The sequence below is a fragment of the Camelina sativa genome, chromosome 20 (genome assembly GCF_000633955.1).
Source record: "Camelina sativa cultivar DH55 chromosome 20, Cs, whole genome shotgun sequence".
NCBI classification, from domain to species: Eukaryota; Viridiplantae; Streptophyta; class Magnoliopsida; order Brassicales; family Brassicaceae; genus Camelina; species Camelina sativa.
In genome coordinates this window covers 24,170,592-24,189,226 of record NC_025704.1, presented here as the reverse complement: position 1 = coordinate 24,189,226, position 18,635 = coordinate 24,170,592, and the positions used below count along the sequence as shown (strand labels likewise).

Genomic DNA, 18,635 nt, shown 5'->3' with positions numbered 1-18,635 from the left:
TGTGTTTTATTTTCTTATTTTCGTTATTTCAAATTTTTGCATGCTAGTTTTATTCATTTGAGTCTGCATCTATGTGCATTAAAAAAGCCAAAAAATTTGAAAAATTTCGAAAAAAAAATAAAAAATAAAAATAAAATAAAATAAAAATAAAAGAGTGTTCATGTAGTTGCATTTACATATTAGGATTGAGTCTAGTTTGTTTCATATAGGATTGTTGCATATGCATCTTAGGGAACAATGATTAAAACCACCTTATTTAAAATCAAACCTTAGGATTGAAGCTATAACCCTTAATCACAGTTCATTGTTGCTAGATCAGTCTTTGGAAAAAAATGAAAAATCTTTGCTTTGACCCTTTGTGTCGATTGAATGCTTCCTCCACTTGCTTGAACATTAGAACATCTCTATATTATTGGATTTAATTTGAACTTTAATAGTCTTGCTTATGGAACTTGAATACTTGCTCATGGTAACTCTAAACTCGGGTTAGCACTCCACTTTCTACCAATCTTTTCGTTTAACCCGATTCATTTGTCCTACCCATGAACCCAAACCTTTCTTTCAAACCTTGTTGTGAATTGTTGAGTGAGGCCTTTTTCATTGTGCTATAGGTTGTGAAACCTTGAGAGTATTGAGAACGACAAAGAACTGCCTCTTGATTTAGCTAAGTTAGATTTGAACTAGCTAATAGATTCGGTTTTGAAAGATAGGTGGTTAGAATGTTTATTTGGGGATGGGTTGTGGAATATAAAAAAAAAAAAAGAAAAGTCCCTAAGGTTAGAATTAATTAGCTCTAAGTCTCTAAGTAAAAAAAAAAAAAAAAAAAAAGAGATTTTGCTATAGTCTCCTAGAAAGAAAGAAGAATATATATATATATTTGGAGTCTAGCAAAGAAAGAAAAGCAAAAAAAAAAAAAAAAAAAAAAAAAAAAAAGAGAAAAAAATTCTTGCTATAGTCTCCTAGAAAGAAAGAAAAGAATATATGTATATTAGGAGTCTAGCAAAGATTAAAAGAAAATAGAAAAAAAAAAGAGATTAAGAGCTAGAAGTTTAAAGTCTAAAAGTCTAAACTTTAGGGAGTAAAAAAAGAAAAAAGAGTTAAAATCAAGGGTGTGGGTAGTTAAATTCTAGGAGGTTTAAATAAAAAAAAATATGATGAATGTATGAGAAAAGGGTAGATCTTCAAGAGTTAAGCTTTGTATGCCCAAATTGTTCTCAGTCTTAGATAGTTTTCACGACTGTCTAGCATTCCACTTTTTGAGAGAAAACCACCTAAAGAATTTGCTTGAAACCACCTTATCGAAAAGTCTTACCATTGAAACCGATTGAGCCTGATTCACCTTCCATTTGCAAGAATTCACCAAATATCTAATTGAATGTGAAAGAGATGTTCCTTATCTTTAGTTTGAGGTTGAGCTAGATCGATGAATGGTAATAGGCATATAAAAATATTTGTAAGTATGTTGATTGATCTTAGCACCATTAAACTATCTTTAAGAACTATAGCTTGCATCCTTCGGTTAGCATCTTAAGGTTATGAGTCCCCACTTTCAAACCGTACCTTCTTACTTCCTTGCTAGAGGACTAGCAAGATTTAAGTTTGGGGGTCTGATAACATTCTAATTTACATGTTTTTAGCATCCTTTTTTGTCTATATTTTGCATTGTTCATACCTCTAACTTAGCATTTTTAGGTCATTTACTGTAAGAATCAAGTTTTAGAGCATTTAAGGTGTTGCATTTCTGCATTTGCATATATTGGATGAAAACAAGTGCTAAAGAGCCAAAAATGGGGGAAAACAAGGACAATTCGAGCATGTACCCGAAGGATCCATCGAGCTACAAGAACAAGTCCGAACCCCAACACGATCGAAGAGGATCCAAGAGCGCGAGGAGCAACCCAAAGATCCACCCGAGGAGTTACCCGACTTCACCCTCGTGTACCCCATCGAGTAGACCATCGGGCAGGTCTGGGAAGCTAGGTCAAATGGGTTTCCATATATAAACCCCCTCTTTCCCTAGCTCGCAAACGAGCACGCCGCAGACCCTTAAACTAGAGAGCGAGAGCTTCTGTAAGAGAACTGAGGGACTCAACATTTTCTTCTTGTTTTTGTACTTTTATTTTGTAGTTTTCTTAGATCTTTATCATATAATTTTTCTACTCTACTCTATCTTTTAATATAATGTCATTTTCGTTTATTATGATTGCCTTTTCATTCCTTTCTATGTCCGAGTAGTGTAGCAAAGTTTCTAGGGATGGGATAGATGATTAGGTGTTCTTGATCGGTTAGGATGCTTTAGTTGATTGTTATGATTGATAGATTTCCTTCTAGGTTGATGTTCTTAATGCGGTCAACAGACCGACAGGTTGAGACTAGATCTAGGGCGTTTATAATGCTACATGCCGAAAGGAGTAGATAAAATGCTTGATTAGGTCAATACTAGAGGTATACTTAACTTTGAGTGACAAAATCAGATAAGTCTAAGTATATTGACAAAAATGAATTGTTCTTAATACCTGCTTGTTCATATTGCTAGTGCGACAGTGTGGTAGTATGTTCAAGGTTGATTGTTACTAGTGCGACAGTGTGGTGACAAGGTTTTAGAGGTTCATTGTCTAGGAGATAATTGCTTGAGGTATGTAAGGCATCCGTATCGGTCTAGAACACTTAGGATTCGATTACCCCCATCCTTAGGAACTTTCGTATTTCATTCTTTGCATTTTCCTTACTTACTCGACTACTTACCCGATCAGGTACACGATAACCTGTATCGAGTAATACCTCGAGCTGTTCATAGTTCACTTGCATACTCGATCCCCCCACTCGATCTTGTACTCGATTGCTTGCATCGAGTGCTTAGGTCGTGTGGTTTACTTGTTTATATTCTCTTGCTTTGTTTATATTAGGATTATTAGAACCAAACCCCCTTATTGCTTGGCTTGACTTGCTTGATTCTGATTGCATTCTATCTGATAGCATACTAACCATTTGGATTGATAACCCTTTGTACTACAACTGCATAGGAAATTGATACCTATGGTGAAAACTAGTCTATCAACAATTTAAACCAAAAAATTATTAATATAAACATTTAACGATATCAAAACCATATTAGTATCTCTAACTATTATTGGCTGGAAGCATTATCCGCAAATCATTCATATCAAATAATGCTTTGAAAAAAACTAACCATATATACATTTGATTTACACCAAAAAAACTATTAATATAAAACATTTAAGGAAACCAAAACTAAATCAGTATCCCTAACTATTAGCTATGAGCATTAATTGGAAATTATTCATACCAAATAATTAGTTTGGATATTATTTAAATTATTGAATATATTAAACAATTAGGCATATTAAGAAATTCAAAAGAATATTCTGAAACCGACTAAGCTATCCTATAAATATAGTCATCGTGTGAATTGAAATTAGGATCTGTATCACTCAGAATTTACCAAAAACTATCGAACCCTATTATCTCCATAACCAAAACGTATTCTCAATAGAGATTTCTTTTTAAAATAAAAAATGAAGCATGTTTTTGTGGTTTGTTGTTGCTCAAGTTTTTTTCCTTCCAGGTTTGGTTTTCTTTAGAACCCAAGAGATATCACAAGGCAAACACTCAAACTAATGGTGTTGTGTCAGATTCTCTTTTAGGAATATTTTCCAGTTTGAATTTGAACCCGCGGCTGAATAAATATCAATCTTGTGACTGATATTGGGAAACATAACTCTTTGGTTGGATTTGTTTTAGTACCCACGGCTAACACTTTGGTTGGATGTTAAAGTCTTTTAGACAAAGAAGCAGAACACTTTGGTTGGATTGGTTTTGGTATTGGAAAAAAACATAGAAACAATTATGTTTTGTTACCTTTAATCTTGGCTATTTTAGAATCATATGGTGAACATCTTGCCAAATTCTTCTTTAAAATGCTCCTGAGATTAACCCAAATACAAAGTCTTTTTTTCTTTGAATTTACTTTTAACAAATTTAAATCTCACAACCTTTTACTTTCATCTGATGATTAAACAAACATATAGCAACCTCTGATCTACAAATTAAATTAAATTGTATACATGAGTTTAGTAAATGATATAATAGCATGTGCAAATAATGATACATGAGTTTGTGATCACATAAATATAATTCAAAAAATAGCAACCACAGATCTACAAAACCTTAAAATCGAAACCCAAAACTGAAATTGGAATACCTTTGAGTGAAAGTTCATTGAGCTCTTCCTGCAAAATAGAAAAATAATTGATGGATTAATGCCAAATTATGTAAACTAAAACCTTAAATATGTGCAAATCAAAAAACTCAAATACAATGTCACCTTATATGTCAAATTCGACCACAACTATTCGATTTACAAAGATGAAGATGACGATAATTAAGAAGAGGGAACAAGATTGAGAGTTGGAGAACGAGACAAAGAATAAAGAACAACACAAAGATTGAGAAGGAATAATAATGGAGATTGATAATGGATCGAGACTAAGATTGATAGATCGAGACAGAGACTGAAGATTTAGAGCGAGGGAACGAAATTACAACGATAGAAATGTGAAAGTTAAGAGGAGGGAACAAGACAAGGATTGAGCGGGTGGGTGAAAGAAAGAAGAGAGGAGAGATAGCTAAAAGTAATTTATTTTCTATTTTTTAAATTATCACTAAATTTTTAAAAATATATATCACTAAATTTTAATTGTATAAAATAAAATATAGTTTTAAAAATATTATAAAATAACTTTCTATTTTACAATGGGTAGTTATTATCATTATTAGTATATATTACTAATCCAAATTAAATTGAGTAAAATAAAATATATTTAATACATTAGCCAAACCAAATATATTACTTTATTTCATAAAATACATTATTTTGTTAACAAAAGTATATACTATTTTATTTTAAATCAAATTGTTATGTGATTGTGTGATAATTTCACAAACCTGAGTTTAAGGGAATGAGATGAGAATATGAATTTGATGAACATGGACGAGATGGAAGTACAGGGGATGGGAAGAAAGGAGACATAACGGAATGGAAACATAAATTTGCAAAAAAAACATATATAGAACATGTTACAAGTAAAATAAATTAGCGATTGCAATCTTATAAGTAACATATTTTTTCTTCCAATTTATCGAATGTAAAGCGATAAAAATTATAAAATTAAAATACATTAAATGTTATTTTTTAATAGTTTAAAAAAACTAGAAGAAATGTAAGATTATATAGATAAATCAAATATAAAGTAATAAGAAGAAAGAAATAATTAGTTTTGTGATATTTTTACTATGACATATGGTATATAAATATACTATATACTGTATATTATATTGTTTTTGTCCGAAACAGAATTTCAGGAATTTTTGTTTTTGTTTCGTCCCATTTTTAAGGAATACAAAATATTTCTCATAATTGGAATATCCCATATTGGAAATGCACTGTTTCATGCGAAATGCATTTGAGAATGCTTATAAAACAGAATGGGACATAATGAAAAGAAACATGAATTATTTTCACTCTTAAAATATTTATGTTTATCTGTAACAGAGTTTAATTATTTTAATGGTTTTATATCCATTATGATAGGACGGGACATGTTTTTTTTGTCCTGAATCCATAAACTTACCATATTTTTCTTACGATATTTTAGTGTAGTTATCTTACAAAAATTAATCCATTCATTCTTTTTGTCTATTATATTAAAACAAATTAAGATAATTCCTCGATCCCTAGTTACCCTTTAATTCATGCGGATCATTACACAAATTAATAAATAAAAATAATTAAGGAAAAAGATAACGATAGTGATCTGTTCTATCTTGTTCCTCTACGTCTCTCTATCCGCTCGAGGCCTGTGCCTTCCATTTTTATGTCAAACCTCAATTGAAGATTTCTTACATCATCATCATCTTCTCCTCCAGAAGAAAATAAAAGAACCCTAATTAGTTTACAGAGAAGATGTGGGGAGTTGGAGGAAACTACTACTGGCGAAAGAGGAACAACAACAACGGAGGAGGAGAAGGAGGAGAAAGCGAAGCGATCGTTGTGGTATTCGCTTGGATGTCTAGTGAAGAACGCAATCTCAAGAACCATGTCGATCTCTACTCTTCTCTTCTTTGCGATTCTCTCGTTTGCCATTCTCAATTTCTCAACATGTTTGATCTCTTTACCTCTCTCTCTCTCTCTCTCTTTTCAATTTCTCCATTTTCATAATTGAGATTGATCCTCGATTCAATCTTGATTTCGTGTAATAGGTTTCTTCCAGACAAAGCTGCGGACTTAGCTTCTAATGTTGTGACTGAACTTGTGAAGGTACAAAAAGGTTGAAACTTTGATTGTTTTTTGTTGATCTAATTAATCTCATCAGAAGCTTATTTAGTTCCTCGTTTTGATGATTTTGTTGTAGGAGCTCAAAGCAAAGCCAGTTCCTTTAGTTTTTGCTTCTTTCTCAGGTGGTCCTAATGCTTGTATGTATAAAGTTCTTCAAGTAAGGTTTTGTTTTGTCACCATTCTACTCAACATTTGATGTCTTCAGAAGGATTGAGTATTAACCAAGATCAGTCTTTTTGTTTATATATGAAGATACTTGAAGGAATATGTGAAACAGGACTAAATCAGGTATGCCATTGTTGTTTTTTTCATTCTTGTTACATCTCTAGATGAATCTTAGGTTAATGGGTTTTTGGTTCATCTCAGGATGATTGTAGATTTGTTAGAAACTGCATCTCAGGCTTTATCTATGACTCATGTCCTGTGGATTTCACAAGCGACTTAGGAGCTCGATTAGCGGTTCATCCATCTACCCTCAAAATGTCAAATCCACCTAAACCGTTTGTATGGGCAGCGAATGGTCTTGCTTCGAGTCTCGATTATGTTTTCCTCAGCAGGTTTGAATCACAGCGAGCCGAGTACTGGCAGACTCTTTACTCTACTATAGTAAGAGCCTTTTTTTTTTTTTTTACATACTATGAAATGGTGAAAGAGTTCTTAACTTTGAGTTTGGTTTTACCTCTCTCTCATTTGCATTCTTTCTTTTATGCTTTTTGGGTGCAGAATATGAAAGTACCTTATCTCATTCTATGCTCTGAAAACGATGATCTCGCTCCTTATCAAACTATACACAATTTTGCTACACGTCTCCAAGAACTAGGAGGAAATGTAAAACTTGTAAAATGGAATGATTCCCCTCATTGTGGTGAGTAACTGAGTATATACCGACACATAGTGATGTTTTAATCTTCAAAACAAGTTCTTAATGGTCGGAACCTTAATCAATACATAATGCTTTCAGGTCATTATCGTTATAACCAGGTTGATTATAAAGCTGCTGTATCCGAGTTCTTGTCAAAAGCAGCGTTAGTATACTTGCAGAAGACAAGAAGTATCGACAGAGAAGCTATGAAAGAAACTCAATGTGATGATGAGATAACAGAGCCAATTCAAAGCTTGGGGCAATCGACCTCTGGTCTTAACCGAAGCTTCAACGGAACTCCACTTGTCACAACTGATCATTTCTTCGTGCCTAGCACTGTAGGTTACTACGTGGGAAACGGAGGGTCTGTGCAAGATGTACACAAACAAGATATGATTTGTTTGTCCAGTACTCAAACCGATGACACAGTTAAACCCAATGGTGTTCTTGGCCAAATCTTATTCGATGTTTATATTCCGAAGAATGTCGAGGATTGGGATGTAAAGTTGTCGGAAACCAGGCGGTCTAGGCGGAAACCGGGGATGAGGTTTATACGTAGATCGAGATTGTAATACTTCTTGAGTTTATTATACATATCTAAATAAGTATTCATTTGGTCTCTTCAGATACTATGGCAGAGGAATCCCATTTGGTTTTCCCTCGCATAAATCTAATAAATCAATAAAGTAAGATCTATTTTGCAGACAAGCAGAGTGTTTTCTTGGCTGTGTTAATCAAAGACTACTTCTCAATATCTGCAAGATCCAGTAAGTAAAGTAGTCTTATATACAACTGATTCTTTCTTTTTGTGCTTTACCAATTCTGGTTAATACCCGCGACTTGGACTGCGTTTACCATTGAGATCAGAAGAGTCACAAAGGTCACGGAACAGTAAAAATTGGAGGAAAACAAATTCAGTGATTTTTAGTTGTCTTTGCAGTTTCTGCTATAACCAGAGGAAGATGATAGTCTTGATTGTGACTGGAAAAACTCAAACGGAGTTCCAGGGCCAAATGAGCGCCGAGTTGCGTTTGGAGAATCTGACAACAGAGGCTCATAGACCGGGCTTCTGCTCTTGGGCTGAATGATGGATAGTGGAGATGCGTCCTTCTCGATTGTCCTTGGTTGCGGTTCAATGTTTCCTAGAGTCAGTATTGGACCGCCTGTTCGTTCAGCTTGCTGGAGTATATTGATCTTGCTGGGTCTGTATGTATAGCGGAAGTACTTCAATGCGAAAATTGGACCCATGCCTGCTCCAACAATTAGCTGCACAAGAGAGAGAAACAAAGTATTAGTCCTCTTCGGTGTTTGGTAATGGAGATTTATACACAGGTGCTAGGAGATGACTATGATTGATAACTCACAAACATCGTTATCCAGTAAGAAGGTTGAGAACAGAGGCGGAACATGATTGTGTACATTCCCGATGATGGTATGGCGCTGAAGAGAAAGTTTATGACATAAAAACCAACCAGATTTCCCCAAATGGAAAGGTGTTGCAACACCGTAAAGGAACTGCAACGAATCAAAGAAAAAAAAAGAGAGAGAATAAGCACTAAGCATGGGAGTTTGTATTGCGAACATGCACATTTAAATGTGATGTATGAGTCTATATGTGTGTAGCCGCAAGGAAAAGGAAGCTGTACTTGGTTTCTTGAGCCACAACAAAAGCTTGAAGCCATATACATCCAGAGAGAGCTACCATTCCAAGCTCCTCCATTTCACTTTTCTCATAAGCATATGCGTGTATGGTTATTACAAATACAACAATTGCCTGCAAACAAATTCCAGAATTCAAATATATACGAGGGAAGATGAACACAAAGGAAGAACGAAGAAGAAAAAGTTACTATAAACATTTCAACTGGGTGTGTGGAGTTTGCATAGTAAATTTGTACTTTATCACTTAGTAGATGTAAACTTTTGAAGTAGTGAAGAAAATGAACTCGATTGAGTAGATTTGAGATGACTGTACTCACGTGAAAAAGGGATCGGCCAAACCACCCCGCAAATGTGCTTGGGTTTAGAAGCCTGTGTAGTTTTACAAAAAGATGAAATTAACAAATATGCATGAACGTACAAACAGTTGTTACCTTCAGAAATCGTAAAACAAGATTTAGACACGATTGATCAAGCATACCTTCCAGCTTGGCAGTAGAACAAAATTTGAGGGTGTTGCATCACTGATGCTTCACTAAGATCTTTATCAATTACGCTAACAAGAACAGGAACACTGGTGTAGAAAACGTTATAAGCCATCAAGCTCACCGAATTGAAAAGACTGGTTCCAGAAACGCCTGAAATAAACGAGAAGCTACGTAGATTCTGTTGTCAGTATGTCAGGAAGACAGTAACAACCTGGATGCAATTTACTGACAACATATCTGAGATAATAAACTTACAATATCTGGATGAAGCATATCAGCAATGATTTGTAGAAGGAATACTGGGACAAAAATGCTGTCCGGTTATATGAATACCTCCCATGAACAAGAATCAGTCTTTTGAGAAACCTGAATCCTGCGATTAAATAATCCATCAAAAACCAATCAGAAACTGTTTTAACTGGCTAAAACAATTAATCCATGCAACACAATCCAAAAGCATGGATATGAAGGTAGATGGAAAATATGTACATGATATGTATCTTCAAGCTATTATTATGGAAAAAGTATCTTGCTAATGCTCTTACTTCCAATGCTATAATCTGCAGCTCTTGCTGCCTGCAGCCCTTCTCTTCCGCTGATGCCGACCCCAATATCAGCTTGCTGTATCATTCTTACATCATTCCCACCGTCACCAATTGCAAGGGTTCGATAATCGCAGGATTTTAAGATTTCAACTAACTGCAAAGTCGAGAGAAATAAGTTAAAATAAAACATCAAATAAGATGAGCATTGAAAGGCCACTTGGAAAATAGTGAATACTAAAAAAAAATGTAATTAGAGACAATAGCACCTAACGTTGGGTGGGGTACCTGGGCTTTTTGTGAAGGTGTTACGCGACAACATATGGCTGTCCTAGAAAGTATAGCTAATTCAACAAAATCCTTCCGATGGTGTTTCAACGCAATTTCTAGCGCCCAGCCATCAATGACAAATGCCACGTCCTGTACGACCCATAAAATTATTCTCTGATACAGGTGACAGGAAATTGTTCCAAGGATGCAAAATTTCAAAATTTTAGCTTAGACGGTGAACCTTGGGTTCTGAAGCTGTAACCCGCATTGTAAGCAAAACCCTCTCCAAACTTCGAGAAACATCTTCTTCAGTTTTTCCATCAATCATCAGAAGTTGACCTTTAGGCTCTGATATAAACATGATTATGGGAGAAAAGCTTGATAAGTAGCAATAGGCAAATCTTTCTAACACAAATAACATAAAAGAGGAAATGATCCCAACTTACCTGGGGAGATAAAATTACATGAAAGAGCAATCTGTATAGCTGTATTCTGCTTATCTCCGGTCAGCATCCAAAAGTTTATGCCCGCTTTTCTAAGTGTCTCGATTGTCTCTGGTACACCATCCTAAGTAAATAAGGCAAAAATATATATATAAGACAGTCCTCTCCTATATAGGGTGCTACATAATATTACACTGTGAACCTCACTATGTCCTGGACATGTAAACTTTACCTGCAAGCGGTCTTCTATTGCAGTGACCCCTAGAATATAAAGATCATGTTCCAACCTTTGACAGACCTCAGCAATTCTCCACTGTGACATGAGAAACATATCATTTTGAGGCAATCAAGTGCATCAACTTAGCCAGTTAAGTTGTACGTAAAAAAAAACTCATACTTCATAACTGCTTAGTGAACAACAGAAAGGGAGAATTGTTTCAGTTACCTCCCTATCAACCAGAAGACTACTAGCCTCTTTAAACTTCACTGACCACTCTAGATACTCATTCTCTTCCAGTTCACGCCAAGCTAAACACAATGTTCGGAGCCCCAGCTGGGAATAGTGTTCTACGGCGTCGCCAATAGTTCGGGTTTGTTGACCTAAAAGCATAGAGGAGAATAAACGGCCAACAGCTCTGAGCACATTCAATTGAATACTACGTACTCGTCGCATATTGATAAGAGATACGTCAAATTACCAGCACATGCATAGGGAAGGATTGCTTCATCTGCACCTTTTGACAGAAGTATAATTTTCCCATTCTGACAATCTTTCACTACCACTGACATTCTTTTTCGATCTGAAGTGAATTCAAGAATCTCCAGTACCTCAAAGCGAATTATCGAACCATTAAATCTGATTTCTGCATTTAATATAGAGGAGGAAAGACAAATGACAACTACTTTTTAGGTACATATTCGGATATTCCATGGAGAGCAACGCTGAAATCAGATGACTATTACCTAGAAGATTGGCATTTTTGCCGACAAAGACCATATGCAACTTTGCAGCAGCAATTACAAGAGCGTCCTCATCCTGAGATTGCGCCTTGTAAACAACATCTCCAGCTTTGCTGTCAGATAGAAACCCAAAAAGATCATAACTAAATGAAAGTTCTAGACAAATGGAATATATTTCCAGAGCTTGGAACGATCTACGAAGTTCCCTTTTTTCCAAAAACAGATATTGTGAAGATTTCAAGAAGTTAAAATTTACCCCTGCACAGGTATAACTGTGTTGCAGATGGCCATAACTGTAAGAAATCGGATAACATCTGTAGAGCCACTGTTGATGGCATTAAGAAGTTGTGCATCTGATCAGAAAGATAAATCAAAATAAGTAAGAAAGAATACTCCTTTGATGCATACTCGCTGATGCACATGTTTCAAATAATGTATAAATTAGTATGATCGACACAAATTTGGGGAAGCATAAAAGTGAGAACATAATACACTAGAAAACAAAGTCTGAAACCTTTTAAAGCATCTCCATTCTCATTCCCATAAAATATGCCACCAATACAGCATCTTCTAAATATCATCTTGTTGTCAGTCAGGGTCCCAGTTTTGTCAGTCAAAATGTACTCTACTTGCCCAAGGTCCTCGCTTATTGCTGTGCTGTCATGCACAAAAAGCCACATAATGCAACAGAAGATTATGAAACTAACGTGTTCAACGCAGGTGAGTCTTAGGTAGTATGACTCTATCCTAAACTTACTTTGCTGCATAAGATGCTGTACCAGTCTCTTGATCTATCATCTCCACATCCCATTCTATAAATTTTGCATAAAGACCCTTAACCAAATCTAGAGACACCTGCCACATTACATCGATAAGATGCTTAGCATGCTTAGCAGAAACAGGCATGCTAATTTATCATAATTTCATTATCTTCAAGAATCAAGATGTTGTTCCATAGAATATGATCATCCCCGATTTTCGATCGAATATCTATTTCACATGCCAAGAAGCCGATTTATGCATTCTTTATGTCAGTCTAGAGCTAGCAAGGGAGCTACCAGAATTTCCACATAGTATAGCAAGGAAGTTTAAACTACCTTAATGGAGATGGGTATCATGATGGAACATAGGAGCTCAAACCGCAAAGGGATTACAAGCAGCTCATACCACGGGGCTTCCTCTGGATACTGCACATACCATTGCTGAAAAAAACAAAACCAAGTTAGTATAGCTCACAACTGCCCCAAGCATACAAAAACAAGGGTAAAAGATTTATTATCGACATGACATTTCTGAGGATTAGGTAGGAATCTCAAACCTTCCTTGCTTCTGTATCTTTCCAAACATTTCCAGCTATACCCAGGACCATAACAACAACAATTTGGAAAACGAATATCGCTCCAGTCAGTTTATCAATCATTGCATCCATAGCAGTAAGCTTCGGCTCAGCTATACCCCTACTCATACCAAGCTTAGTTTGGTTGCCTATAGAAGTATGAAAAATCATTGAACCCTTTGTCAAGATCAACTACAATCACACAACTGACCAGATATAGAGAATGCATGGTCTACAAGAAAAAAACCCATTTTATAAGAAAAAGTAACCTGTATAGACAGATACTCCACAAGCCCACTCTGTATTTCTCAGGTAACAGGACTGAAGAAGAGTGTTTTTTATGGTTAAAGAACAGACGTCATTGTCAAGAAATGGTGGAAATAAGCGCATGTTTGCGTCAAATCTTCGAATATCCTTATCTGGAATAGGACATTCAATCACACCCTGAAAACATAGACAGCTTAAAATTCGCTTATAGGAAACAATATGAATAGCCAGGAACGACCTGATTATTTAAGAAGTCTTACTTACTTTCATTTTGTGTAACAATTCTAAATCAATTCCCACACATGCTGAGGGTATAACTCTTGTTTTGAGATCAGTTTCGCCATCTAAAGCAGAAGTCTGCATGTATTAATTAACTTTTTAGCACATTTGGAAGTACTCAAGAAAAGCTACCAGCATCAACCTGGAAACTAAATTGTAGCATAAATCATATACAAGCATGAACAAGAAGTCTACCTCTACATAGCAAACACCTTGTGGATCAGAGGTACCGAGCAAAACAAGATCACAAGGAACTTCATCATTCTCACGCAACCAGACAATATTGCCAACCTGAATGTCCTGCGCTTGAATCTACAAGCAAGAAACTAGTACATTTAACCCAAAATAGCACCTAAAAAAAAATCAATCGCCAAGAAAAAATTCTCGCAGAAGTGTTTCATACATGCTTCTTGACCCCCTGTTTCACGATCCAAACTTCTTTCTCATTTGCTTTCTTATCTGATAGAAACCTGTGGTAATCATCCCAAGCTTCTTTGGAAGCGGAGACCGCAAATATGAATATTAAAGGACCCCATGTACTAGCAGGATTAACAGGGGTGATAAGCGACCAGAGCTGAAGGCACGCAATCAACAGAAAATACTGGTTCATAAACCGGCTGAAAAGAAAGAGATAAAACATCTCAATGAGAGAATTCAAAACTAAAAAGAAATGATAAAAATGTTATTAGAACAGTAGAACCATAAATCAAATGAGAACCAATACCTGAATTGCTCCCACAAGTTCTTGGGAAGAAAATTCCACAATGTATACTTTCTGTTAGATATGCGGTTATCACAACAAAGCTCTTTCGAAGCTTCATCATCGTTAATGTAAACAAAACGCTTCATTCTTTTTTAGCTTGGAACTTCTAATATTCCATCCTTAACCTCAGAAAATGATATGTGAAGTTTGCCACCATCAACTGCCAAATATGAATGGATGAGCAATACTTCACATTAAGGAGGAGGACATTGTAAATCTAAATCAAAAGCACCTTTCAGAATTAAAAACCCAGCACATTGAGCATAAACGCAGTAACAACAAAACCACTTCCTAATTCCAAATTACTATCATTCTACAATATAAGTGAACTCGGGTGCGCAAACAATAAACCCCATTGTTGAAGAAGCAAAAAACCCCCCACATAGAGGAAAACAATAACAGTTTCCCCAATTAGGAAGATCGAATCAAAATTTCAAACACCACAAATCTCTCAAGATCGCAACTCAAATCTGATTCAATTCAACACATCGAGATCAGGAGAAACATCAATTGTTTTATTCCATCTCGCTAAACAAACAAGCTTGAAGAAGCAAAAAAAATCAAACGCAAAACTTCCAAATTCGTATATATAAGATTGAATGAAAACGCTACCTTATCAATCACCCAGGAGCTCGATTTTTTTTTTTTTTTTTTCACGAGTTTTGAGAATTCTTTTGCTTTTCGTGACTTTTTTGTTCTCTGCTCTGTTTAATGTTTTCGTTAAGGAGGAAAGGAGGTAGTGATCTGCAGCGACGGTGCGTTTTGTTGACTTCCGTAGAAATCGGCTCCTCCAGATGCAGTTTAGATTGATTCAAATGACACGTTTCGTTGTTTGTTGTGTCAGAAACGGCACGCATTTCTCTATTGTAGACTAAAAAACAAAACAAAACGGTGGTGCACACTCTACGACGAAGTTCGATGCTCTCGCCGTCCCCGAATATACCATCTTTGTGTGGACCATCGTTCCAAAAAATCTTCATTTATACATTACCAAACTTTTATAGTAGGTGTTATGATATTGATGATACAAACACGTTTGTATTATTGATCGAAGTTGTCCACGTGAAAAATGAGTTACAAGTACAACGAAGACGTTTTCAGACTTCAGACAATAATTTTACTTTTTACATCTACAAGCTAAAAATGTATCTCAAGTAAAAGATGAGAATCAAGAACCAAACAAGATCAAATTTCACATAACGATACGTTATAACTATGATCAGATTCAGATCCATGGCGTTTCCATTGAGACTCTCAAAGTCTTCACGAGATGTTGTTCGAAATTCTTTTATTTTTGCTAAGCACGTTAATATCACTAGAATGAAATGTAAAGGTATTACAAAAATATACCTAAAGTAGAGTAATCTTGGCAAAAAAAATAAAACAAGATTACAATAAGGGGGTCACCGGATCCATCGGATCATGAGAGTGCTCCAACGTTTTCTATGCCTTCTAGCTGTGATGGTGTTCCGCACTTCACGGTCAATGATTTTGAAGATGAGGAAAGGTGTAATAGACTGTGAGTTGTGGAGAACATTGTTTCTTTGTTTCCAAATATGGTAGACTGAAGCAGAGCTGCAACTTTGCGGAGAGTAGATGGTGTAATAGACTGTGAGTTGTTCGAAATTCTTTCGCCGAATCATTTGACTTGCCAAGCAAAACTATCTCCAGTTTTCCAATTTTCCAAAGTCCTTGATTCTCAAGAAAAAATCTCCTCGAAGATTTAACTCGGCCTGTGTATAACCTTGATTCTCACCAAAAATCACCACAAGAACAAGCTCCACTCTTAAAATGGTGGAACCTCATGTTATCCCTCATTATAATCACCCTCCCTGTAACCTCCGACGCCAAACGCATAAATGTGTGGCAATCTTGGCACATCCTCAAATTCTTCATTACCTTTATTGTAGAATCTCTGCTTGTAGTGAGTAAACAGAATGCTAAAGCCAGCTTCTCGGTGTGCTGTATCAGTATCAACCTCTTCGCATTGTCACTCACGTCGTAGGGCACAGAGCTTAAATCCGGTTGATATCCTAATACCGTTAATCTTTCTACTAGCTCTTCTAACTTTTCTTGAATCTTATTTGACATCGGATGGTTGAGGTTTCCTGGGAAAAATTTATGCATCTGACCGTTCTTATCTACAACCCAACTAACCGCGGGTGTCTTCTTCAAACCCTTTTCTTTAATCAGTTTCCGCACTCTCAAAACTCCGCCCCAGTCTCCAGCTGACGCATAGATGTTAGAGAGCAATATATAGTTTCCGATAATGTCCGGTTCCAATTCAAACAAATGTTCTGCAGCAATCTCTGCTATGTCTGGATCGTTGTGAATCCTGCAGGCACCGAGCAATGCACCCCATACACCTCCGTGTGGCTCAACAGACATAGTTTTAATCAGCTCAAGGGCTTCCTGTAACCGCCCTGCACGGCCAAGAAGATCGACCATACAAGTATAGTGATCCTGCGTTGGTTCAACACCGAATGTTTGATACATAGAAGCAAACACTTGACGTCCCTGGTCAACAAGTCCCGAGTGGCTGCAAGCCGTAAGCGCACCAACAAATGTAACCGTGTTTGGTTTAATCGCGGTCTGCGTTACCATATAATGAAACAGATCTAAAGCCTCTTGAGCCCGCCCGTGCATAGCTAGACCAAGGATCATCGAACTATAAGAGAAAACGTTTTTGTTGTTCATCGACACAAACACATTAACCGCCTCTTCTACATTTCCACATTTTGAGTACATATCGATCAACGCAGACCCAATAACAACGTGGTCGCTAGGAGAGTAACCAGATTTCTTAGCGATTTGGACAGCTCTATCAGCGTGTTTACTTGCTCCCAACTGTGCACAAGCCGATATAAATCCAGCGACAGTAACTTCATCAGCTCGAACTCCTGATTTCTCCATTCTATCAAAGTACTCTAAAGCTTCTTGAGGCTTAGCATTCTGAGCAAATCCCGTAACCATAGCAGTCCAAGCCACCATATCCTTCGTAGGCAAACTTTCAAACAATTCCACAGCAGATTCCATATTCCCAACTCTCGTATACGCAGCCATAAGCTCTGTCCACGATATCACATCACGTTCAGGCATTTCATCAAACACCTTACGTGCACAATCAATAGAGCCACATTTCACATACATATCAATCATCGTATTCCCAACGTAAACAAAACAAAACCCCCTAAGTCGAAACGTCTGTGCGTGAAACTGACGACCCAATTCCAAATCTCCAATTGATCCACAAGCTTTCAAAAGAGCAGAGAAAGTGAAAGAAACAGGCGTAATCTCTTCTTTTCTCATACATCCATACATTGAAACAGCTTCATCAATTTTACCTTCAATCGCATACCCACGAATCACTGCTGTCCATAGAAATGGGTTCCGGAACTGAACAGGCTCGATTACGCGGCGAGGATACGGATCCATGGGAACACCGAGCTTCGTTAACGTGCGAATCAGCTTGGTGAGAATGTAACAGCTTTGATCGAGACGTTTACGGAGAACATGACCGTGGATTTGCTTGATTTGATTGACATTGATGCAATCATCGAGCTTCGAGATGAGCGAAGACACTAGAATCTCTCTTTGCTGACCAATCTCTGAAAATGTTACGGAATTGTTGTTGGTTCGTCCTAGCTGAAGTAGTTGTTTTGAAAGCAAGCTTATGTTAACGGGGCTACTCGCTGTCGAGAACCGATGCGAATGAGCCACCGTCATCGCTGCCTTGCCTTTCCGGTTGTTGAATTTCACGTCTTAATTACGAATATTCACCTTTGAAGAGTTTTCTAAGTTGTAACCTTTTTTGTGTTGGCCTTTTTTTGTTTAAGGCCCAGCCCATTAAAGTAAGTGCTCAATCCTAAAACATAATAAATTAATGTAGGTCAATATTACAAACTCAAAAGTCACCCACAATATAACCTTTGAGTATATTGACGACGTGGGAAAAAGTAATGTCACTCATAAATGGAAAATAAAACATAATGTTTCAATAGTATAAAAACAACAACGAATTTTTATATTTATGTTGTTTACATCCAAGAAAACAACATAGTTTTCTACCGTTTAAGATCCAAACCCAAATCTCAGCTCGTCCAACATCTCGACTTGGAACGTGCATGAATATGACCCAGTAACTTGGGTGTAATATTCTTTTTGTGAGCTATCACTACAAGAAAATCACTAGAAGACGTCGGTTTTTTAACATCGGTTCTCAAACCGACGTGAAAACCAAATAATGGAAGAGAATTTTACGTCGTTTAGTAAACCGACGTTAGTTTTAACTTTAACTAATCAATAATAATTTGAGCTCACTGAAATTTTTCTTAACTTGCATCTTCGATTGCGATGAAAATGATCATCATCTATCACGAGGTTATGATCCAACATTGAAGAAACTAATCTC

At 36.4% G+C, this 18,635-nt stretch overlaps 3 protein-coding genes across 3 annotated transcripts; 1 reads left to right on the top strand and 2 right to left on the bottom strand.

Moving 5' to 3' along the window:
- On the top strand, window positions 5,799-7,925 carry LOC104771580. Its single transcript, XM_010496126.1, has 7 exons — window positions 5,799-6,180; window positions 6,280-6,337; window positions 6,432-6,512; window positions 6,608-6,643; window positions 6,722-6,961; window positions 7,079-7,220; window positions 7,317-7,925. Exons 1-7 carry the CDS (start codon window positions 5,984-5,986, stop codon window positions 7,787-7,789), a joined length of 1,227 nt encoding a protein of 408 aa, XP_010494428.1. The 5' UTR covers window positions 5,799-5,983; the 3' UTR covers window positions 7,790-7,925.
- On the bottom strand, window positions 7,986-14,956 carry LOC104771581 (phospholipid-transporting ATPase 2-like). Its single transcript, XM_010496127.2, has 25 exons — window positions 14,837-14,956; window positions 14,186-14,384; window positions 13,865-14,078; window positions 13,657-13,773; window positions 13,447-13,539; window positions 13,185-13,359; window positions 12,898-13,064; window positions 12,677-12,781; window positions 12,337-12,434; window positions 12,094-12,236; window positions 11,836-11,932; window positions 11,583-11,692; window positions 11,318-11,482; window positions 11,065-11,219; window positions 10,852-10,932; window positions 10,623-10,743; window positions 10,418-10,524; window positions 10,195-10,326; window positions 9,910-10,063; window positions 9,620-9,737; window positions 9,358-9,531; window positions 9,197-9,248; window positions 8,864-8,991; window positions 8,582-8,732; window positions 7,986-8,483 (listed from the first exon to the last, which is right to left on the bottom strand). The coding sequence occupies exons 2-25, from the start codon at window positions 14,308-14,310 to the stop codon at window positions 8,142-8,144; spliced, it is 3,324 nt and encodes a 1,107-aa protein (XP_010494429.1). The 5' UTR covers window positions 14,311-14,384; window positions 14,837-14,956; the 3' UTR covers window positions 7,986-8,141.
- On the bottom strand, window positions 15,648-17,989 carry LOC104771579 (pentatricopeptide repeat-containing protein At5g44230). The gene has a single exon (XM_010496124.2). It carries the CDS (start codon window positions 17,948-17,950, stop codon window positions 15,977-15,979), a length of 1,974 nt encoding a protein of 657 aa, XP_010494426.1. The 5' UTR covers window positions 17,951-17,989; the 3' UTR covers window positions 15,648-15,976.

Bases quoted from the DNA above. Each gene is read 5' to 3' on its own strand.
- LOC104771580 (XM_010496126.1), top strand. From the start codon at position 5,984: ATGTGGGGAGTTGGAGGAAACTACTACTGGCGAAAGAGGAACAACAAC. The intron at 6,181-6,279 runs GTTTGATCTCTT...TTCGTGTAATAG, and splicing joins CATTCTCAATTTCTCAACAT to GTTTCTTCCAGACAAAGCTG. The intron at 6,338-6,431 runs GTACAAAAAGGT...ATTTTGTTGTAG, and splicing joins TTGTGACTGAACTTGTGAAG to GAGCTCAAAGCAAAGCCAGT.
- LOC104771581 (XM_010496127.2), bottom strand. From the start codon at position 14,310: ATGAAGCGTTTTGTTTACATTAACGATGATGAAGCTTCGAAAGAGCTT. The intron at 13,774-13,864 runs GTATGAAACACT...TCTTGCTTGTAG, and splicing joins AACAGGGGGTCAAGAAGCAT to ATTCAAGCGCAGGACATTCA. The intron at 13,540-13,656 runs GTAGACTTCTTG...TAATACATGCAG, and splicing joins AAGGTGTTTGCTATGTAGAG to ACTTCTGCTTTAGATGGCGA.
- LOC104771579 (XM_010496124.2), bottom strand. From the start codon at position 17,950: ATGACGGTGGCTCATTCGCATCGGTTCTCGACAGCGAGTAGCCCCGTT.